The 23481-nt window shown below is 36.1% G+C and overlaps 1 protein-coding gene across 2 annotated transcripts in view; it reads right to left on the reverse strand.

Moving 5' to 3' along the window:
* Positions 1 to 23481, reverse strand: part of SNCAIP (synuclein alpha interacting protein) — a 126615-nt gene that overhangs the window by 19858 nt on the left and 83276 nt on the right. For both annotated transcript variants that reach the window (XM_058170999.1, XM_058171000.1), the window contains exons 4-8: positions 19506 to 20353; positions 15723 to 15902; positions 12054 to 12167; positions 6679 to 6804; positions 4292 to 4461 (exon numbers count right to left, since the gene is read on the reverse strand). In XM_058170999.1, the coding sequence (XP_058026982.1) occupies positions 4292 to 4461; positions 6679 to 6804; positions 12054 to 12167; positions 15723 to 15902; positions 19506 to 20353 (1438 nt within the window). The remainder of the gene's footprint in view (positions 1 to 4291; positions 4462 to 6678; positions 6805 to 12053; positions 12168 to 15722; positions 15903 to 19505; positions 20354 to 23481) is intronic.

Below are 23481 nucleotides of genomic sequence, written 5' to 3' on the forward strand. Positions count from 1 at the left end.
CACTACAAAACAGAACTTTGAATAACTCACTTATGCCATAGCTACATAAACAAATAAAATAGGCTTTAAATGACTAGTTATGATAAACACAGCATTCAGCAAACTCCTTTAAAAAGCAAAACTCTCACCTCTCTCTCCCCTTTCTGTTCTTTCAAATTCTCTTTCTTTTTCCAGAATGTCATAAACTCCATCCAACATTTCTTATTGAATCTTTCTCTTTTGACCCATTCACTCTACATTTTTTAACAACTTGCTACAAGAGCAAAAATCTGTGTACTTCATGCCTGGCATAAAGCTATAGTGTATTTTTCAGGTTTTCTCATTATCACCTCTTTTCCTCTTTCAGTCAAAACCCTGCCTAACATCCTCCCAGGCACACTTAACAAACCCATCCCTTTGTAATTATTATAGTCACTTTTGCTACAGGGGAACAATAAAAGCATTCTTCCAGTCATCAGACACAGATGCAGCCTTTGCACACATGTTAAGTAAGTTGCAAACCACATATATATTTCAACATTTCTACAGTTACACTATCTCTACCTGCAGCTTTACATCTGTCAACATTCACACATTATGACTTCTCATTAACCTTTTCTTGACATTTATAACATTTATTTTAATTATACTCTTCGCCACATAACTCTCATTTCCATACAAATCTCTAAAACACTCCTTCCTCAGGTTGGTTTCATCCCAAATAATTTCACCATTTCATTTTTAATTCCATTCACTCAACTCAAATCTTTTTGTTTAGTTTCTTTCATCCACTTCCAAAAATTGCTTTGCATTTTGAGGAAATGGTGGTGTCAGATTTTGGAGTCTCCATTCTCCATTCTCTCATTTCTTCATGTTAAGTGAGTAACAAGCAGTAGAAATGTTTGCAATTGTTACAGTAAGAAAAGAAAAGCTTTTTTCCAGACTTGTAAAACTATTTGGAGGAGATAAAGGTAGGGGACATGATTTTTTAAAAACCTCATTTTTAAAATTTAAACAAATTTACAATCTGCATAGAGACCTCTAGTTCCTAGTTAGACCAAAAAATATTAAATTTACTGTCATGAAATTGAGTTTTATTTGTTAATTTAATTCATTTAATTTTCCCCCTCCCCCCTCCATAGATTTTTGCCATTTTTTGCAAGATAAATTGCTTCATGTTCAATGATAGTCTGTGAGGGGCTATAATCTGACATAATTTATTTGGTTATAAGTGTTAATTTTTTTTAAAATTTGAATTTATATCCCGCCCTTCTCCGAAGACTTAGGGTGGCTTACATTGTGTAAGGCAATAGTCTCATCCATTTGTATATTATATACAAAGTCAACTTGTATTGCCCCCCCAACAATCTGGGTCCTCATTTTACCTACCTTTATAAAGGATGGAAGGCTGAGTCAACCTTGGGCCTAGTGGGACTCGAACCTGCAGTAATTATAATTGCAGGCAGCTGTGTTAATAACAGACTGCATTAGCCTGTTGAGTCACAAGAGGCCCATTGGTGATGGTGGTAATTGGTGATCTGATCCCTTTGGTGAAAAAGATGCAAATAAAGATGTAAAGAAAGAATGACATATAATTTATGAGGAGATATACTGTGTCAGAATCCTACTTCTAGTACAAGGAGCGGGATTTTGGTATACTTGGGAACAAGGAATAGTAATGAGCTTGAAGTAGGTTGGACCTTTGGCTTGATGTAACAGGACTCGTATTTTCTTTAGGTAATTGCTCTACTAGAATACATATAGATATATACGAAGTATCCTAAATTTATTGTGCTTCCTGTAAACGGTTTGGAAATTGACAGCTTTCATCCAGAGGTGGGCGTCACATAATGTAACAGCTGGTTTACCCAGAACCGAAAATGCACACATGCACACAAGTTTCGCTCGCGCGCCTTCCACACATGTGCACAGCATCAAAGACACGGTGATTATATAGGATGGGATAACACCAGGGCAGGTGGGCAAACCAGGGCCGTGGTAGCTCAGGCTGTAAAGAAGCCTGTTATTAGAACACAGCAGTCTGCAATTACTGCAGGTTCAAGCCCGGCCCAAGGTTGACTCAGCCTTCCATCCTTTATAAGGTAGGTAAAATGAGGACTCAGATTGTTGGGGGGGCAATAAGTTGACTTTGTAAAATATACAAATAGAATGAGACTATTGCCTTATACACTGTAAGCCGCCCTGAGTCTTCGGAGAAGGGCGGGATATAAATGTAAATAAAAAAAAAAAAACTCAGGTGCTGATCAGAACTACTAGTTTGCCCGAACCGGCAGCAGCCCACCTCTGCTTTCATCCATCACACATTTGGCTAGTGGGCTGCTACATTCTACACTATGGTACCCTTTTTTCCCTCCTATAAAAACTTGGCTAATGTTTAACTTTGAAATAGAAAATTTCCAGAACAGCTATATTTTTCCTTCTCTCAGTTTAAAGCCATATGATATTGCCAGAGTGTGCATAAAAATGCAGCCACCTCCTCATTACTGCTTTCACTTTCAGAATGATTTGCTTAAAATGTGGAACAAAACTGACAGCACAAGTCCAGCTGTGGTATATTTAAGTGGATAATTTCCTGGCTCAAAGGACATAGATTATTAACTCGCTTCTCAGTTGTAGAGCTTTTGAAAGGACAAATTTAAAGCTAGAAAGCATTCACATGATTTCAACCATATGTCGGCTGAATCTGTGGTACTTACAAATGGAAATGCTCATACAGCATAGCAAAGGATCTGGAAATGGCAAAACGTATTTTAAATGGTTCACCACTAGCCTAGTTTGTAGAACTAGAAACGCAGAATATTTTCTTTTTCTTGCCTACATATTTTCTTTTTGTGCTATTTATACCCCTACTATCTGTCAGCATTGGATTGCAACACAAAGTTCCAAGATTACCTCTTTTGCAGGCTTCTGAATTATTTCCATTTATTATTTCTGGCTATTGTGGCTCTACCTGTTTTTGTCTTCCAACTACATTTTTCAGTGTTAACGTTTCTTGAATTAAATACCTGATAGAGACCAAATCTGTCTCCAATGCAAATGATTACTACGTTAGGTATATTTATTTAAGGCAATTATAAATTGCAAAACAATGTAGACTTAAGTGTTTGACATTCTTCTATAAATATCAACTATCACAGAGATATTATCTTGAAATATAGGGATCTATTAAGTGGAGGCATAAGTAACCCTAAAAACCAAGTGTTTAAAACTCACAACACATGAATTGTAGGTATAAAAATTTGCAAAACAATAGGTTTCAACCATGGATGTCTGCAGGAGAAAGCCAAAAAGGGGCAAATGATAAGGCCTAATGGCAAACTTATATGCTTGCATCAATCTCATGTCAAGTACATAATCATGACATTATTATGACATTATTACACTGTGTTATCATTTTGGCATCATCGTAATTTTTTTTAGCTGGCTTCAACTTGATTATACAAAATCAGATCTAACTAACTGGGCAGCAGAGAAATTAAGCAAACAATCTAAGGAACTAGATTGACCACTGCTCTGGAATCAACAGTACTTTCTTCTTTTCCAACAAGAAACTTTGTGGTCTATCAGTCCTAACCTCGATTGTGAGTTGTGGCAGTTTCTTTAGTACGTTTAACAATCTTAGAGAACTATTTGTCAATAAAGCAGCAGAGCTAGGTTTGGAAAGGCATTCTCCTTGTTTAATCAAGCAACTGGGGTGAATCTGCTTTCCAATTCTTATCACTGAGCTAGTGCTGAATAGGAAAGTTTTGAATAAATTGCAGATTCCTAGAGAGAAATTATGAATAATTTAATAAGCATGTAAATGCTTTGCATCCACATTTCTATATATAGAGAGTGCAATGGCATAATGAAAGAAATTGTGATTTGATGGTGGATAAAAATTATTTATAAAAAAAAAGTAGAATTGAAAGTCAGAATTCTATGTTACAAGTGACGTATGTGTCATTAGTCTCACAGTCTAGGGAATTCAGGTTTATTTCAACATGCCTTGCTCAGATAGCATTCCTGGAAAACCTTTGCACAGTTTATGCTTATCCATGGAACATGTTTTCAGTATGTCCATCAGATGTCCCAAACATAAATAATAAATAATAAATATAAACATAAATAATAAGATATGCGGTTAACTAAGGACTCACTGCCTTTTGACTGGTGGTACATCTTCAATTCAAAGTATTATATAATCTACCACACAGATATGCATGAACCATAAAGCAGCATAAATTATATACAACATTAATAAAGCCCTGTTTTGAGAACAATTGGAATACCGCAATCAATTAATACTTACTCTTTTAGCTGTTTTGTTAACTTCACAACCTGGGATGCCAGTGACATACACGTCTCCACAACTACCAAGTAACGTGAACACATGGTGTATCCCTGCCGTTCAGCACTCTGGGAAGGTTTTTCTCCAACATGGTTTTGCATAGTCACATTTGCTCCATATTCCACCAGAGTCTAAAATATATATAAATATTAAGAGCAGCTGTTATGTTGAGTGGCACTGGGTTCAGTATATATTAGAGACATCTATGGCAGCCTTCCCAGTTTTATTCCCACCAGATATAATAGGTATACAACTTCAGGAATTAGCTAACAAAACCAACAGACATTCTGTCTGGGAATCATGGGAGTTGTAATTCCCCACAGAAGTTAATGAATCCAGCTTGGGGATGTCTAGCTTATACAAACTATTACTGTAAGAAGTGATATGGGAGAGTGAGTTCTCACACTGCTAGTAAAAAAGAAAACAAAATAAGAACACATTTCACCATTTCAAAAACAGAACACTGAGGGAAACAAGGCCAGCTCCTTTCAAAGTGGGGGCGAAGTAGACTATTACACAGGAAAGGAACAAAAACAAAGAACAAAAGCATTTGAACTGCTTTTTTTTTAATAAGTAAAGTTAGTTTCTGACTATAGCTTAACTGAAGTTGCTGAAATTTTTTTGGTTATGGTCGTCTAACTTTCTTCAATAAATATTAACTTTTTCTAAATTCTTAGATTTACTTGTGAGGTTCTAAGTGGTTTCAGTCCTGCTGGATGAAGCTAGACATGATGAATGCAGCAAGATTCAGGGAGAAGGAGCATAAAAGGAACTGGTATAAGTAGCATATTTTAGTTATTTGGTGAAAAAAGGATGTGATATAGCATTTGTGCTGAGAAGGTTACAATAATTTTTAGATGATCTTTAGAAGTTGAATGAACTAGGAGAATTAATGATCTGTTCCTTCAAGGTCTTTCATGTGTTCTTAACTTTAAAAGGCTTCAAAGAATGTGATGTAATACTTTGTAATACTTCAAAGAATGTCATTTCAATGATGGCCTTAGCTTTTAATGTTAAATAACTCACCACGGATACAAAATTTCCATTTTCATTTTCCGGTTGTTATATTTTATTTAATAAATACATTCTATTGAGTTACTATATTGTAATTATTTTGTTAGCTGAAATACTATTGAACAATATAGTATGCAGAGCACTTGTTATTAGTGCAATAATAGAATTAAAGCTGAATTCTTTAATCGAGCTGTTATTAATAAATAACCGCTATTATAAAATAAAAACTTGACTGCCCTTTTCCTTATTGGGAGTTTCAGAAGCTCCAGGATCATAGTAAGTTTTAGCATTTACAAAAACACAGCATTCATATCAGATCAGATCATCAGACAGAAGCATTCTACTTAAAAGATATTAGCAGTGAGAGAGACATGCAGTAATTTAGGGTGTGTCAAATTTTGCAACTTTTAATTTCTAAACATTAGGGGTTCTCAAAGGTTGTGACATGCCTTGGGGATTGTAAAGATATTTTGGTTATTTTAATATAATTTAGATGTGCTTGGTAAGTAACTACCTAAATATCATAACTTTTAACATTTTATTTCATATGCAGTATGATAGTTGGCCTAGGTTCCATATACTTCTTAATAAAAAATATCTATTCCAGAATATCATTTAAAATTATGTACAGGTCACTGATATGAACACTGTATATTGTTTTTTTCCTGAATTAGATGACCAACAATTTTTCTTCTTTTTTGAGAGGGGAATGTAGCTCAAAATCAGGCAGTTGAAATCTTGATTCATGATACCAACAGAAACTAAAAAGTTCTAACATAACATTCTAAGTGTTCTGAGCTTGAAACAATACCTCCCCATTTTGGCCATATCTTATGCAAAATCCCATTTTTCCTGCTGGCCAAACATATTGCCTCATTCTGTTCTGAGTGTATTAGAACAGTGTTTCTTAATCTCAACAACTTTAAGATTAGTGGACTGCAAATCCTGGGAGTTGAAGCCTACATACTTTAAAGCATGGGTGTCAAACTTGCTGCATCATGTGATGTTTCGCAACGGTTTTCCCATTCGTGGAGCTGGAGTGGGCATGGCCTGCAGGTGACGCATCTGGCCCGCAGGCCGCCAGTAAATCAATCTATCTTGCTGAGGTTGAGGAACACTGTTCTAGAACATAGCATACATCAACTGACATCCAATGTAATAGATCTTATGTTTCAAGTTAGAAATATTTCACAAGGGTGTTATTTGTGCCTTTCCGAATGTTGCTGTCAGTTGCCAGCATCCCTCACCATTTTGGCTGGGACTCCTAGGATTTGTAGCTCAGCAAAACCAGAAGGTCATAAATTTGGCAGCCTATTCCTATTTTGATTATTTACCTGTATACATCCTAAGTATCCATGCTGAGCAGCCACATGAACTGCACTATTACCATCCTGATCAATTTCATCCAAAGAAATCCCTTGCTCTTGCATAAACTGAAGAAGCCACAGAAGGATTTTTTCCTATAGGGAAAAGAAACATTTTATAAACTATGTAAAGAACAAAATATGCACAGTAAATATTGATAATTAAAGTGGTGTGATATATACATGTATAAAATAACACAATATGTTTAGCTAGTACCTGCACAACAGAATTTAACACTAGTTGCATCTTTAGGTCATAGAAAACCAGTGTTAGATGTTATTAAAATTCCGTTGAGTATTAATACATTTTAAATACTCTCATCCTACAGTTTGAAACTTTTCCATTAATGGGAAGTAAGCATTATTGAACTATGTTGAGTAAATATGCATAAGGTTTTGTGATACATCTATGACGATTGACTTTAAAATATGTGTGCAAATATTTGATACAGTATGTAACAAAACTGATATAGTTAAAATATCTATTATTTTCTTGGCATTAAATATTTGAACTAAATAGATAAAAACTACTGGCTATTTATCAATAAAGATTTAATGTACAAAAATGCAAGATAGCACTATGAACATGTGTTACCTATTAGTTAAGATTGCTATTAGCACCTGTCTATTGATGGCATATGTTTTTTCTCCAGTAATAACAAATAATGATTTGTCTAGTTGTACTGCAACCCATGTTGTATAATGATCTGTTAAACTAATTAGTCTATTTATATTCAGCTATTTGGATTACTCTTATATCCTTTCAGCATTTTTGTGTGTTTTTTTCTTTTAAGATGAAAATAGTAATTAAATATTGGGGGTAATAGGATCAACATTAATATATCATGGGGCAGGCTGATCCAGCTCTTTTGTACCCCAAACTGAAATTAATCATTTTCATGGCAGAAAAGGATGGTGTTACAAGAATTTTAGAAGCTGAACTATTTCCCACTTAGAACCTATTTATCTGCCAATACATTGTCAGAAGCATCTTAGGCTTCTTTCTAACAGCCTTCCTATGATGTAGTGAGCAGCTGAAACTTTCAACTGACAATGAATAAGCTTGATGTTTACATAGACACTTCCTATCTGTTGATCAATTTGGAAAACTACCATTACAAGCAGACATTTTCTTAATGTACTAAATATTCCTGAATCATCAGTCCCCTTGCTCAGGCTCTCAACCCCTGTCATCTCAGAGCTGGATATTGCAATGTGCTCTACATGGGGTTACCCTTGAAGAGGATTCAGAAGCTACAGATGGTACAGAATGCAGCTGCATGGTAGTTCTTGGGGTCCCTAGGGTGACCTACGTAATACCACTGTTGTGTGAGCTCCACTGGTTGCCATTTTGCTGCTGGATCCAATTCATGGTGTTGATTATTACCTTTAAAGCCCTTTAAGGCATTGCCCCTGGCTACCTGAGGAACTGTCTCACCCCAATGGGTCTACCCCATCAATGCTGGCAGAAGGGGCATGCTGTGGACCCCATCGGTGAAGGAATTCTGCTGGGAGGGCTCCAGGAGAAAAGCCTTTTCTGCTCTGGCTCCTGCCCTCCAGAACATTGAGCCCTTTGAGGTGAGATCCATACCCACACACTTGGTTTTCTGCAGGGTCCTTAAAACCTCGTTCTGCCAATTGGTTTGGGATCACAATGGGGATGTACCATACTGGAGGTGGTTATTGGACTGAGGCCGTGATGGCGAACCTATGGCCTGTATGCCTGAAATGGTATGCGGAGCCATGTTGCCTGGCACATACGGCATCGCCCGTTCCTCTTCCGGGTTTCTGGTGCACATGCGCATATGATGATCAGCTGGTCTTTGTATGTGTGGCAGTGCTGGAAACTGGAAGAGCTGGTCTTCCGTTTTCAGATGGGAGCATGCACGTCACATGCAGTAACAGGAAGACTTGCTTTGGCTTTCAGAAGTGGAAACTGGAAGTACCTTATCTGGTGTGTGCATGCCCCCTGGGCAGCTCCTCTTCCTGGTTGAAGAGCGTATGTGTATGTGTGTGTGTGTGTGAAGTGCTCCCTTTTTGGCACTTAGTGCTGCACGCACATGCGCCCTTTTCAACACTCGGTGTTGAAAGGTTTGATATCACTGGACTGAGGGAAAGTTTCTACTGCACTCAGGGCACTTTTCTCCCGTCCTTGCTACTTTTGTTAATTTTAATGTTAATATTTTTTTAATCTTAATATTGAATGCTGTACCTTGCTATTTTTAACTCTGTTGTAAACCACCTAGAGTTGCTTCTAAGTGAGATGGATGAGATATATGTTTAATAAATAAATAAATAAATAAATGCACAAATTCTGATGACATTTATGTTTTAAATATTTAAACCCTACCTCGTATCTAAGTAGTTTGCTGAAGCTCCACATTCCTAAAAAGACATGGCCAGGGACATAGCAAAAAAATAAATTTGATGTAAATCATATTTAATTAAAATTAATTTAAGTAAAGATAGTTATTATGATTATTCTGTATCTTCAAATTATGGAATGGCAAGGGGCCTTCTAGGCCAGCCATTTTCTCATTGAAGGAATCCAATTTAAAATTCTGCTTGAACACATCCAGAAAAGAAGTCTATTGTTTTGCTTGGTAATTGATCCACTGTTGATTTCATCTTCTTGTTGGGAAGTTATTTATTTCTTGGATATATATCCTCAAGGAGAAAGGTATAATGATCTCTTCTCCCATTTCCCCCCACAATTTCCTTATGAGATGGGTTGCGTTGAGAGAGATTGTTTGCCCCAAAGTCAATTAGTGAGCTTCTGAAGCTAAGGGTAGACATTCCTTCAAATATTTGTGAAAGGTAGCATATCTTTCTTTATTCATATTGCATTAAGATATATTCAGTTCTCTTAGTATCCTTAGTATTTTCTACTTCTTACATTGTAACTATGTTTAGATTTAGAATTTCCCATGAGTCCTCAGCAGTCTCAGCAATACAGAATTATAGTAAATAAATAAAATCATAAAAATCTGTTTATGCATTGATCAAACTGACAAATTTGCTTCTAAATGCTACAATTAATTATAAACTAGTAAACTAGTAACCAGGATTGCTGGAAATCATCAGTGAAGCAGACAAAATAAAGGCAGTGAACTGTAATAAACCTATATCCCACCCCATCCCACCCCCCGATAAACTCATTTAAAGCAATGGGAGAATGAGATTAGTAAAACTGTAATAAAATTCTGTGTAAGTGTTATTGAAGCAAAACAGTTGTTGTTGACATATAATAAAATATAGAGATAGAATTATATAGAAATGAACAATATGTATTGCAGCACACACAGTCCTGAAAAAAACTTCATAGAGCTGAAAGCTGTTTTGGTTTGGATTATGAGAACAGCAATATGAGTTAATCAATATAGTTTAAAATTGTTACACCAAAAGTCTGTAATCAGTCAGACAACAGATTTTTTTGAAAAATGTTCATTGGAACAAGTACTTAAGATCATTCAGAAACCATATGACTAAGATGGAATGCTTCTTCCATATGTTGAAAAAAAGGCTTATGTAAACTAAGGTTAGTTTTTCTTCAGAGCTATTCTTTTATGGTAGAAAATCTAGTTTTTACTTCGTGACCATTTGTCAGTTTTCTACAATCATATATAACCTACATACACTGAGCATTTTGAATTAATCATTCCTAAAAAATTGAAGAAGACATTGCCAATGAAAAAGGTGCCAAAATGAGATCACTGGGGGTGGCTGGGGATGGGGGTGGGAATAGATTTGAGCAACTTCAGACAAATTCCGGGGTTTGCAGAAGTATAAAAATATTTTAAAATGCTAAAGATGAACTCCATACCCACCAAACAGGTCTCATTTGTACATTAAAATAAAACACAGGATTTCTTTCCAACTATTTAGACCAAAGATGTGTTTGCTGAGCCAGTTTGTTATAAATAAGGCTCATTTTTGCTATTAATATATTTCACTGTCTAAAGATACACATTATTGGAGAAGTGCTTAATCTACATCTCCTTCTGATATCACCATCTGGCAAGGATCCAGCTGGCTCCTTTACTCTTTTTTGAAAAATTTTGGGTTCAAGGATATTCCTGCATTTAGACCTTGAACTAAGTCAAGGCAAGAGTTTTTTCCCCAAAAACATCCTGTACAAGCTTTGCAGGGCAACGTTGACATCAAGGGGTCTATTCTTTAGTGCTACCCCCACCCTTTTTAAAAACCTTTCCTATCATAGGAAGTATTTACTCAAAAAACAGATATCATGTGTGCCAAGTGCTAGAGGAAATAATTGTGTATTGAAACCATTCAAAAACACTAGTTCCTTGTAAAAATATTTCCCTTGACCTGCAGCCAATTCTGATGTTTATATGGGTTATCTTTTGCGTGAATAACTTTTGAGTATGTTAAAAAGTATCTTGCAATTCTTACATGTTAGAATTGTTTTACATTTATTTCTGCAGTTATTAACACTTAGAAGGACTTTGCATTTAGGCCTCACTTCGTGGTTGAAAGTAAGTTTCAGTTCTCCAGATATTTGCTTATTCAGCTCTTAGCTTGATTTGTCCGAGGATTCTCAGACATGATTTGGCTTGATTAGAAACTTCATTGCAAACAAGAGCAAAGCTTTAAACAGAGCAGTTGACTTGCCTACAGCAGTTCAAAGAGGTTAGAGTTAGTCTATGAGTCTTATACTTGTCTCTCCTTTTGATGACTGTGGTACACAAGGGATGAATGTTTACATAACGGTTCTCTTAAACTTGGAAACCACTTGCTCTTGTTGTGCCAGTCTCAACCTTCACGCTTAGCATAAAATGCAATTAAACAATGCACAGTTAGTCCTCGACTTACGGCCATAATTGAGCCCAGAATTTATATTGCTAAGTGAGAAATTTGTTCAGTGTTTTTGCCCCTTTTCTTGCTAGATTTGTTAAGTGAATCGCTGCAGTGGTTAAATTAGTAACACGGTTGTTGAGTGAATCTAGACTTTCCCATTGACTTTGCTTGTCAGAAGTTCAGAAAAGATGATCATATGACCCTGGGACACTGCAACCGTCATAAATATGAGTCAGTTGTAAAGCATCTGAATGTAAATCACGTCACCATGGGGATACTGTAACTGTCAAAAGTGTGAAAAATGGTCGTAAGCCACTTTTTTCAGTGCTGTTGTAAGTTCGAATGGTCACTAAATGAATTGTTGTAAGACAAGGACTACCTGCACTCAGGGAAAAAAATCCTATCTTTGGTACAGATATTACTCTAAAGTTCCTATTTTTATGGATAAGCAGAATACATAATGCAATGGGGGCAGCCTGAATCAATTATTTTATATACGCATGTATGCGATATCTGTCTTTCTGTACCTGCCCATAGCATCCGGCATAGTGGATAAGGCTCGGGTGATCCTTAGAGCAGCTCAATTCTGCAATAGCTTCTGTTTCACTCACCATCCATCGCACGCACTCCAGCTGACCATTCTAAGGAAAAGAAAGAAAAGGAAGACTTTTTTCCCTTCAGTTCCGCTTATTTGTAAGCATATCATCATCACAACGGCAAACACATACAAATAAATATCTGTCCTGATAGTTCACACGCCAGGCTGCTTTCTTATGTGCTTATTATCATAATGGCACTGACTGCAGACTTATTTACAATTTATGAGTCATTTCTGCTGTGCAAACATCATTTGCATCTAAGTGGCCTAAGAATTAAAATACTCTTGAATGCATCAGTGTTTCCTTGATGGCACGCTTGTAAGAATTCTTCTGTAAATATATATTTATTTCACGCAAACTCTTACCAATCACTGCTGCTTCCCAGATGTTTAGGACTACAGTTCCCACATTTCCCAGACAGGATGGCTGCTAGTTCTAACACTCTGGAAGCACCATTTTATCCCAATTCATAATGTTAATATTAAAAATAATTTAAACATGAAATTGACATTGTTTAATAAAATGCAGATTTTGAGGGAGAAGAAGATAATAGATCATAGGATATTAATTGTTAATACAAAAGAAAACAATAGTTCTATTTGGTAAGGGTATATTTCAGACCCAAAATATCTGCTGTATTTCTCCACAGCTTGACTTTTTTCCAATTTTTCTGATTTTGATTATGGGGTCTCTTGTTAGAGAAATCAAAGGGTTAGACAACTGTGTTTTTATTCTTGATATTCTAGCAAAAATAATACCCACAACCAGGGCTAGAGCATGCACATTATATATTTATAGCATTTTCTCACATACTTTTAATAACAGTCCCATGTTCGGTGACACTACTATGATTTTATGATGCAAGGATATCCTGCAGCAGGCTTATGAAAATAGGTTACTTTTTGGATAAAATTTAAAGCTTTTTTCAGTGTGATTGTATAAATAAGGATAAACGAGATGAAATAAGTACTTCTTATACAACTTTATTTCAATGTGCAACATTTAAAACTAAGACATCTTAGATATTAAAGCCTTCTCGCACTATCTCATGAAAATAAACATACTCTTTCAAAACCTAGCAGGCATATAAGAACAAAAAAGAGCTATATTCCTTTGTATGCTTATCTGGCAGCAAGTCTCACTGAAATCCAAAGGATTTATTTCTTAGCAGACATGCATACTAATGCATTGAAAAATAACACATTTCTTCTGGAAAAATGTCAGCTGACAGCTATGAAATATAAGAAAAATTACATTTTATAGTATTGCTGAGTATTTGTAAAATATAACAGCATACACAGAAGGACCATGTTAGAATGAAACTTCTGCAGCTGAAAATAATTACTATGTTTTGTAAAGTACTGTAAAGAAGACAGACCATACAGCAATTAAACAAAATATAACATATTTAAAGAACATTAAGATCCAATAAAAACATTAAAGATGCTCTCCCCCTCCCAAAGCTATATGTATTGCAAAAAGTAATTTTGGAGATTGATTACTAGATAAGGATGGAATCATAATGCAGCTGAGCTGCACAAATGATGGGTATATGTTTGTACCTCCCCATCACTCTTATGCAAATATAAGGTCAAGAAACCATAAAGCCCATCTATTGGCAATTTAATGAAAACATTAAATTGAAATCTTTTTGGCGGATCACCCAATTGTATTCTGTATGTACTTATAACATAGCTTATTCTTCATTTTCATAGTCATAAATTGCAACTGTCTTAGAAGTGATTCAAAGACAGGATACCTGTGTCTTTCTAGAAATTCTACTTAGTCATTTTGAAGCAGAAGCTGGTTTATCAGCCTTACTGGCTAATAAAGTATTTTATTTTAATATACAATATACCATTACAGTACTTGAAAATAATACTCTACTAAGTATACAGACTCCTCTCCAAATTAAGTGTGTATTGCACACTAGTATTTCTGCATAGGTTTATCCATGAGTTCAATAAAACTAGTAAGCGTGCATTGGTTTGTAACCTAAGGCTCCATTCTTATACCAGCCTTTGTAGGGGTAAGATTCTTTGAACATAATATGAATTATTTATTTGAGTAATCAAACATTGTGGTTTTCAAATTAATTTTGTATTATTTTTTTTGTGCTTGGTCCAGTGAGCACTGTTGCTAAAGAGCAGCCAGAGAAGAGAAACACTCAATGGTAATAAAGACCACAGAGCAGCAAGCTGAAGGCTGGCTCTTCCTCATTGTGCACAAGTCATTGTCTTAATTGCTGGCCATTTGACAGTATATGTGCCTTTATATGTTCATATTGTTCTTGTTTTCAGTAAAAAGGTAAAGGCAAAGGTTTCTCCTGTCAGCTTGTATCTGTCTCTAGGGGATGGTGCTGATCTCTGTTCCTTAGCAGAGGAAGCCAGCATTGTCTGAGGATGTTGTTGTAGTCATACGGCTGGCATGGTTACACGCCATTGAAACACCTTCCTGAAATGCTCCAGTGCTTCTTTTCCACAGATTGCCACTTTGAGGCAATTGGCAAAATGGTGCCTAGTGGTCCTTTTTTGTTTCTTACATGTTATTGAAGAATGAAAGGGACTAGACTAACTCTCCATTAATTTCTGGTTGCCATTCCAGGTACTGATCATCATCTAGAATAGCCCTATCTGGCACAGGACCCAGAGGTGGTATTCTGCTGGTTTGTACTGGTTCAGGTGAACCGCTAGTGGCAACTCCGGGTGGGCCCGCCCGGGTGGGCCTGTCCGGGCCAGCCTGGACGTAATGCCATCTTACGTAGTCATGTTTTTGAGGTAGGGTGCATGCGCGGAAGGCGCGCAAGCTAGCAAATCACATGCACAGAAGGCCGGGTGCATGCCCAGATGAGAGCAAAGCGCATGCACGGAAGGCAAACCAGTGGTAAGCATTTCTGAAACCCACTGCTGACAGGACCTGATTACTTGTGGGACCACTTCTACCCAAGGATATCTACCGGTCCCACCCATTCTAAAAGGCAGGCAGATTTTGGATTCCTTCCTTTACTTAGCTATTCACCCAGGAAGTGGACTGAGATGAATGAATTTCTAATCAGGTAAAGTATGAATGTGAGCCAGATTTTCTATTAACTTATTATTACTATCTCTTCCCTTCAGTGTGAAGTCACAGCTGCCAGTTCTTTAGCTAACATTGGCCTTTATACACACTGAGTTCTTCCCAAGAACCTAGGACAACATAATATATCGATATAGTGGATCGATATATATATATGGATCTAAACAATGTGGCCTTTTGAAACTGAGAAATGGAAATTTTATCAATGTACATATTTTCTAAGCACCACCTAAGATTTTACTAAGTGTCAATAAACACTGGAAGCACTATGTCATAATATTTCAATTTTTATTTTCAGATCTTGACACTTTGTGATATTCTCCAGTTCTCCACACTTCCCTTTTTTAAAAAGCACAATTATATCTGGTGTATTTTAAGTGAAGACTTTTATGTTCACACCAGTTTTTCATTTCATTCTTCTGGTTCATTCAATAATACAGTCCATATTATTATATCTAAGCAAATGTCTATTGACAAATGAGTACCATGTCTCTTAAATATCATCATAGAACTTTGTATTACCTTTATTGCTAAGCCCGCTGGAGTTAGCTGTTCGCTGTTCCGCTCATTCAGGCAGTCTTCACCCATCAGAGAAGTAAGATGCTGTAAGCACTCAGCATGTCCTCTCGATGCTGCAACATGCAAAAGATTGTTGCCACTTTCATCATGGATTTTGTCCAGATTGTCTGCTGCAAGGTGTGGCTGTGCAAAAAGATAAAAACTGGAAGCATTAATTCAGATTACATACAGATTAACAGAATTGGAATGGACCTTGTAGGTCATTTAGTCCAACCCTCTGCCCAAGCAGAAGATCCTGCACCATTTCAAGGTCAGCTTTCTTAGCCGTTCCTAAATTTGTTATGTTAAAAAATACAGATTGTTTATTGGATGTTTTTATATTGATACAGGTAGTCCTCAAGTTACGACTGTAATGGAGCCTGTACATCACAGTCAGAACTTGTGACAGTTGTAAAATGGGTTGGTGGTCATGTGAATAACCCAATTTTATGACCTTTTGTGCATCTGTTTTTAAGCACATCACCACGGTCATTAAGGGAATGCAATGTTTGTTATGTGAACTGATTGCTATGGGTGTGGTTTTGCCAAAAACTGGAAGTAAATGCTGGTTTTTTGGGTTTTTTTTTAGACAAAACCATCATAAGCACAGTCATGTAACTATGGGACATTGCAAACAGGTGTAAATGTGACCCAGTTGTTGAGCACTTGAACTACAGTCATGTAAACATGGGTGGGGGGAGGCTCAACCCCTGGAACTTCAAATCTGAGTTGTAAGTAACCCAAGATAGGTCTGTCTGGACTAGCCCCTTCAGTTGCTGAGCGAGCAGTGTAAATTGAGAACTACCTGCATGTAATTGAACAATAACTCATTTGTGAAATTTAAATAATCTTTTTTTTTAATTTGTAGAAATTATTAATGAGACTCAGACCAGAAATGGATAATTTTAAATGACCAAAACCACACTTTTGAAAATTTCTAGTCTCTCTCCCCACCGCCTCTGGTGTTCAAAAGCTGCAGGCTTGTAATATACTATTATAAGTACATGAAGGAGTAGGACTTTTAGGACCTTTTCATTTTGAAAGCTTTTTTTTTTTTTAAAACGTATCTGTCTAAGATTTAATACTTCATGTTTCTTAATGTTTTTTTTTTTCCAGTAAAAATCGCAAGGAAATTCATCCTGGGTTTGCTGAGTTTTGGTTGCATTGTCCAGTAAGAATTTTAAGAACAATGCACTTATACAGGGATTAGAAAACTGTTTTTGTAATACCTTGTATAATTGTCATTTTATTTATGTATACCTTTTGTTCCAGAATGTGAGGGGTGCAGAACTGGTTCTGTGTTCTGGAATGGTTTTCCCTTAGACTTACCCCCTCTTTGCTGAGTTTTAAGACATTATTGAAAACCAAATTATTTCAGAGGGTACATTCTTAATCTACTGTATTACATCATTTTAAATTCTTTTTGCATTTTTCCCATCACTGATTTAATTGCTACTTTATTATATAACTTGGAAGTTGCTGACAGTCAATTGGCTACGGTGGGGTATAAGTTTAATAAATGAAAAAAATAATGCCCTAATTTTGCAGATTTAAATCTTCCAAAAGTCTGGCAAAGTTAGAAAAGACCAAATGGTGTATTTTCCATGTATAGCATTTTCTCCTCTCCACCCAAATCTTACTGTTTATCTGACATAGATTTAAGAATTTTTTTGTACTGTACAAACAAAATCCAAACCACATCTGCACAATATCCCTTTTAGGAGCAACAAAATGACAACAAAGCAGACAGAACATTTTTGAATTCTCCGTAACTCTTTATGATTTAAGATATTATTTCTAATATTAGATGAAGCCTAACATTTATTGCAACTAGCAACTACAATTAACAATTTAATCAACATTCACCATAATCAAACTGATTCTGAACTTCAAAGTTTCCTAACTGGCTCCTCTCCATCATTTGGTTTTTAAAACACATGACGTATTGTTTCAAAACTAGAAAAACTAGAAAGCTTTCATACATCTATGTATTATTTTGAATGATTCTAATAAAGAAAGCTAATCAAACAGTGTGTTTTTTTTCCAGATAAATCAATATGGCTACAACTGTTTATTTATTTATTTTCTTACACATAGATTCTTTGAATCCTGGCTCCAAAAATAATTAAAGGCTTTCTGTATTGATTTTTCCCTTTGTAGCAGACAATACCAGAAATATTTAGATCTGCATAAATTGCTACAAGGTTACAGCTTTTATATGGCAGTTCCATAAATATATATATCAGAATAATTAACTGTTAAGGTAACAGTCATGTCTAAGTATCTAAAGAATCAATGGAACTAGCCTTATGAACAGTGTGAAAAAAGCATCATCAAAAGATTGGAAATAGTGAATTAGAGCTTGGGACTCAATGTCCAATATCATGTGTCCACATATAACCATCTATAACTCTTCAAAGAAAAGACAGAAAATAATTGGAATGCCCTAGAGGATTAAAAAACAGTGTTTCCTTCTAGGCTGGTGAGGCATAAGACCGTAAATTAATTGTATAATGCCAGTCATCTTTTGACGGCAGAGCCGGTCTAGGCAAGGATGAATATTGATCTACTGTAATACAATAGTCGCTTGTTCCTAAGGGATTCCTTTAGAACAATATAACAGTACATGGTGTGGATTTATTTTGTGTCTGCCAGTTCATCAGATCAAGCAAAAATAAACGCACAAGCTCATTCCACTCTGTGATTGTAACATCTATCCTGAATTTTTTGCCAGTTGCATTAGAATTTAGTGACACCATTACTATTTTAGGATTAACATCATCTTCAATTTTTCAGTAATAATATGACACAAAAACATCAGCTTATCCCAACAGGGAAAGCTCAGCAGTGAATTAAGGTATCACAACTGATCTTACTGTAAAGAGGAGAAAAAAAGCCCACAAACACTAAATGGCTGAATAAATAAATGGAAAGAGAAAAGGCAAAAGGGACAGTAATTAAGAAAATTCAGATAACTAACAGCTTTAGGCTGTAAAATATACTGATATTGGACTAAGCCCCACTGAATTCCAGACTTCAGTTGAAGAGATATGGTTAGGATCAGCCCTTAGTGACACTCAATACTTTTATTCAGACAAGCTGTATCAAATAACAAAGAGAAGAGAATAACTCACAGCTTTTACAATTGCAGTCTAATAAAGTAATAGCATCTATTATTTTATGCTGAATCTAATTAACAACTGTACTGTTTTTGAAAACATCGTCTAGGGGAATCAAAGCAAAACCAGGTATAAAATGAACAGTGCACATAAAACTTGTTTTTCTTACATCAACCTTATTCACTTGCATACTGTTACTTTGGAAATGCGTTTTCTCATGTCTGATCATAAAGCTGGGACTCTTTGTGTGGGTTAGAGGCCAATAGGGGCTTCTGTGTGAACTCCTGTTCATGAAAGCTGTTGCAATAAGCTGGGATAAGCACTCCTGAATAATAATTAGAACAAAACAGAAGACTCTCTGTTTCTATCCCTGGCCTCTAAATAGAAATTGAACTCATTTTGTTAGTAACTAAACAACTGAAACTGTACCAGTTTGAAAAACAGAGTTACATGAAAATTACAAAGGTAGAATATATCTTTTGCTAAATAAACCTTTTAAAATATATTTTCACTGCAGGCTAAAATCAATGCATATTTTGAAGATTACATATCATTTGTATGCAAGGAGAGAAAAATGTATATTTTGGGTTTTGTCTTGAGTGCCTTATTAATTATTTTAAAAACTTACCAGAAGTGAAATTTGTCCCTCTTTCACAATATTTAAGATGCTCTTAGCTTTTTTCACATCCTCATTCTTTTCTTCTGAATTTCCAGAACTGTTCCAGTTCACACTGCTGCTCAGTTTGTCATGCTTGCTTTCGGTACTTTGCAGATGGAAAGTCCTCAGCTGGCAATGGGATACAGACTTCTCCATTTTATCAGCAGAAGTCCTATTGAGGAAGCCCTTGCTGTGGGCTTCAGGTTCATGGACTGAACCACTTTTAAGGAGTGGCTGTGGAAACTCATGTTCTTCCACTAATTGCTTATGCTGAGCAGCGACAATGGACTGTGCTTTTTTCAACTGAGAGCCTTTCACAGGGGACAGAACACAGAACTGCGTTGTTCCTGTTGGGGCCTTTTCTGTGTCTCCTACAGAGCTGGACTTGCTGCTAAGACCATTCAATGTTGAATACACGTTCAAAATCCTTTTCTCAGGAGCTGCCTTTGTAAAAGCGGCAAGCTGCTGGTTCGATTTAATATAAGGCACATCTAAAATTTCATCCATGTCCAAATCATAGTGTTCCAGCTCACCGAGCAAAACTCCAGGTTCAACACATTTAGTTTTTAGGCTGTCGCCGTTATCTGGAGTTTGATCATCATTCTGAGTCATGGATGGAGAGTCATCGGCTTTCTTGTAGTCCACCTTTTGATTCTTTTGGTCATCACTCTCATTGTTTTCAGAGCTTTCCGGTTGGTGCTTAAGTGGTGATACCCTCTTTACTGGTCTGAATTTGCTATACATGTCTGCAATGCCTGTTGGTTTTTGTGTGTTTCCAAGGAGTGTTGAAACTCCTGAGCTCCAGTTTGTGGTGGACACTAGAAGACACAAAGACAATTTAGAATGAATCCTCTTCCATCATTTTGTTGCTCATGCTTTATTATCCTGCAAACGTTGAACAAAAACTCCAGAAAATAGAATTATCCTTAAGCAAAATACCGTGGAAAGGTTTTCTTAACTACCTTTATATCTTTATACATATAAGTTTGTAAACAAGAATTAGATTTAAATTGAAAAGGAAGTAATAATGTTAATACTTTAACTTATCTGGCAAAAGAATAGCATTTAGACTTGAATAAAATAGAAAACAAAAAAAATGTACATTGTAACTTGAAGTATTCTGAATTGTCTTTCTTTTTCCTCCTGGAATATAATGGTGATAGTTTGAAAGGAAATGAGGGGATTCAATGGATATGGGAGCAAGTGATGGTGGAAGACATTACAGTTTTTTTGAAAATAGCCATAAAATCAGTAGATACTTTCATAGCAATATTTGCATTTAGTCTGAAAGGGGTATAGTTAGAAATGAAAATTGAGAATATTGTGTACTTCATTTTATAAGTCACATTTAACATGCAGGACTAGCACAGGAAATGCAGATTGCTCCATTTGCAACTGTTTTGCACTCATGTGCAGCATCTCTGAGAAACATAATTTTTGAAGACGCAATTGGAATAAAATGGTTTGCAGAGCAAACATATTTAAAACCAGAAACTGATTAGACTTGTTACTATGGCTCCAAAAACATTTACAATGATATATAACTTGATAGTATTTATTACTCCATCAACAAGATTCAGCTTAAGAGTTATGCTAGATCTCATTCATTTTAGACGTTATTTTCATATAGTGTACAATCTTGAGTTCAAAAGGCAACACGTTTATGAAGACTTTATTTACATGTGAATTTTTTTCCAAGTGATAGAGGGGATGGATACCACATGTTTCCCAGCTGTTCTTTTCTGACAAAAAAACTCTTAAGCTTTGTAAAAACGAATTCTGTCCAACATTTTGACATAAGGATCTAGGCAAGTAAATGTGACAAGGCATCAATACTTCGTTAGTTTGCACTTAACTCTTCATCACTTTTAAAGGTAAATTAATATTTCATATTTTAGAATATCTGACTAATCAAAAAGAACTTCTGGGGTTAGACAGCCTGTCAAATTTATACTGAAAATGACCATACTCTTAGGCAATTGTAAAAAATAAATAAATCCTAACCCTTCCTTCCACAATCATGAAATCAAAGAAAAAAAATCATCTTTTTCTTTTATTTTTCCTGAACAAAATTCATAGTAACTTGGAGATGAATTCTGCAGAACATATTTATCTATTAATTCCAAACTGTTAGGTTTGACTTAGACCATTGAAAAGGGACTTAAGTTTGGAAATATGGAATGGGACTTTTATTATTATCTAGTTTCATTGATTTTAGGCATGCCTAATGCTAAAATCTATACAATATATTCAATTATATTACTTTCTATATTTAGGTTTCCTTTCTTTTACTATCAAAAGGGTGTTTAATTCATTATACATAATTATCTTGTCTTATTTTCATAGCAAAGTTCTGAATCTGGCTATTTGGAAAGATGGTAACTTGCCTTAAAAAAGCAACTTGATACTTCTTATATACTGACACATTTGGTACATAACCACATTTCATAAGATTATGTAGACTAGGGTCTTATTTATCAGGCAAATGAAATGTATTCTCAGTCAGCAGGTTAATTTTATACAGGTTTATAGAGAAAAAACAATAACTGAGTTTGAATAAAATATAATTAAAATATAGACTAATAATTTATGCTAAAGCTAAAATCTATGTGAAATAACACACTGACAAGTCCTGTCAGCAACAATCAATGACAATTGATGACTTAATTAATTCAGTAAACTTTCTGATTATGTAATATAAGAAAGAAAGCTGAACTGACAAAAAAAGGCAGTTAAAAAAGCCTTTGGGAAGAGAAGAATTTGAGAGAATGGAACTTTACTTCTTGAGTTATTACTGCTCTTCCATACTATGAGCTTCACAGACCCAAGTACTTTCATCTTTTGGTTAAGCTAGGGTTTGTTACAATGGCTGGTTTTCCCAATATACTTTACGATAAACTATAGTTTATAAAGCACTGTGACTAGATTGAAACTCAAATGCATTATAGCTTAGGGTGAAGAGCATAGTATTTTAGTCATTCATTCAAAAAACTATTTTTGTTTCAAAAATTTGTCTATAAAATAAGACATTTCTAGGCATTGCTTTAAGATTCTAAGTAACTACCTGTAGAAATTACTTTAACTTTCTTTGCTTAAAGCATTGTATACTTTCATAGGATCACATGTATCATCTGAGACCCAGTTTTGTATAGTGGTTAAGGCATTACACAAGAACACACACATAACATTCCAAGGTTGGGGACTTTTATTTGCATCTGAGCTGCAAGCAGCTAATTGTATCTGAGGAGAAGGACCTCTCCTTCAGTGTGCTGCACTGAACCCTGACAGCTCCCAGGTGGGGAGAGGGGCAAGCAGGAAGGGTGACGGGACTCGCTCCCAACTTTGCCGCAAAGGCTCTTCCCACTTAAGAATCCAGCCCGGAACAATGATTCCTGCTTAGCCCACCTTTGGCTGTCAGGAGTGAGTTGCCCTGTCACTGTCCTTGTTTGCCTCTCTCCCCACCCAGCAGCCACCAGGGTCCAGTGCAGCATGCCAAAGGAGCGATCTTTCTCCCCAAGCCAGGGCATGACTGGCAGTTTGCCAGCTCAGATGCAGATAAAAGTCCCCAAGCTCAGAATTGTGTGTGTGTGTGTGTGTGTGTGTGTGTGTGTGTGCAGAACAGTGACTTATGCTCAGCACCATAGGTGGGCAGTGCTAGAAAGTGAGGTGCGGAAGCATTCAAAGAAAGATTGCAGGCTGGTGGGAACTTTTGCCTCCCTTAAGCCAGGCCAGCTTTGGAGACCAAAGTGGAAGGCCCAGGCTCATGGGGTTGTTCCTGGGGTTCGCTGCTGGGGGTTCGCAGGGGTTCGGGAGAATCTCTAGCTAAGATTCTGTGCAGTTCAGAGACCCCTCAAATCCCACTCCTAGCTGGCCCTGCCCTGGAGTTCCCATGCAACCTGTTTTGGATGCAGGTAAGTGCAGGGCGCGCATGGAGGCTTGGGGAGGG

The sequence above is a fragment of the Ahaetulla prasina genome, chromosome 2, assembly GCF_028640845.1.
Source record: "Ahaetulla prasina isolate Xishuangbanna chromosome 2, ASM2864084v1, whole genome shotgun sequence".
In the NCBI taxonomy this organism is placed as follows: domain Eukaryota; kingdom Metazoa; phylum Chordata; class Lepidosauria; order Squamata; family Colubridae; genus Ahaetulla; species Ahaetulla prasina.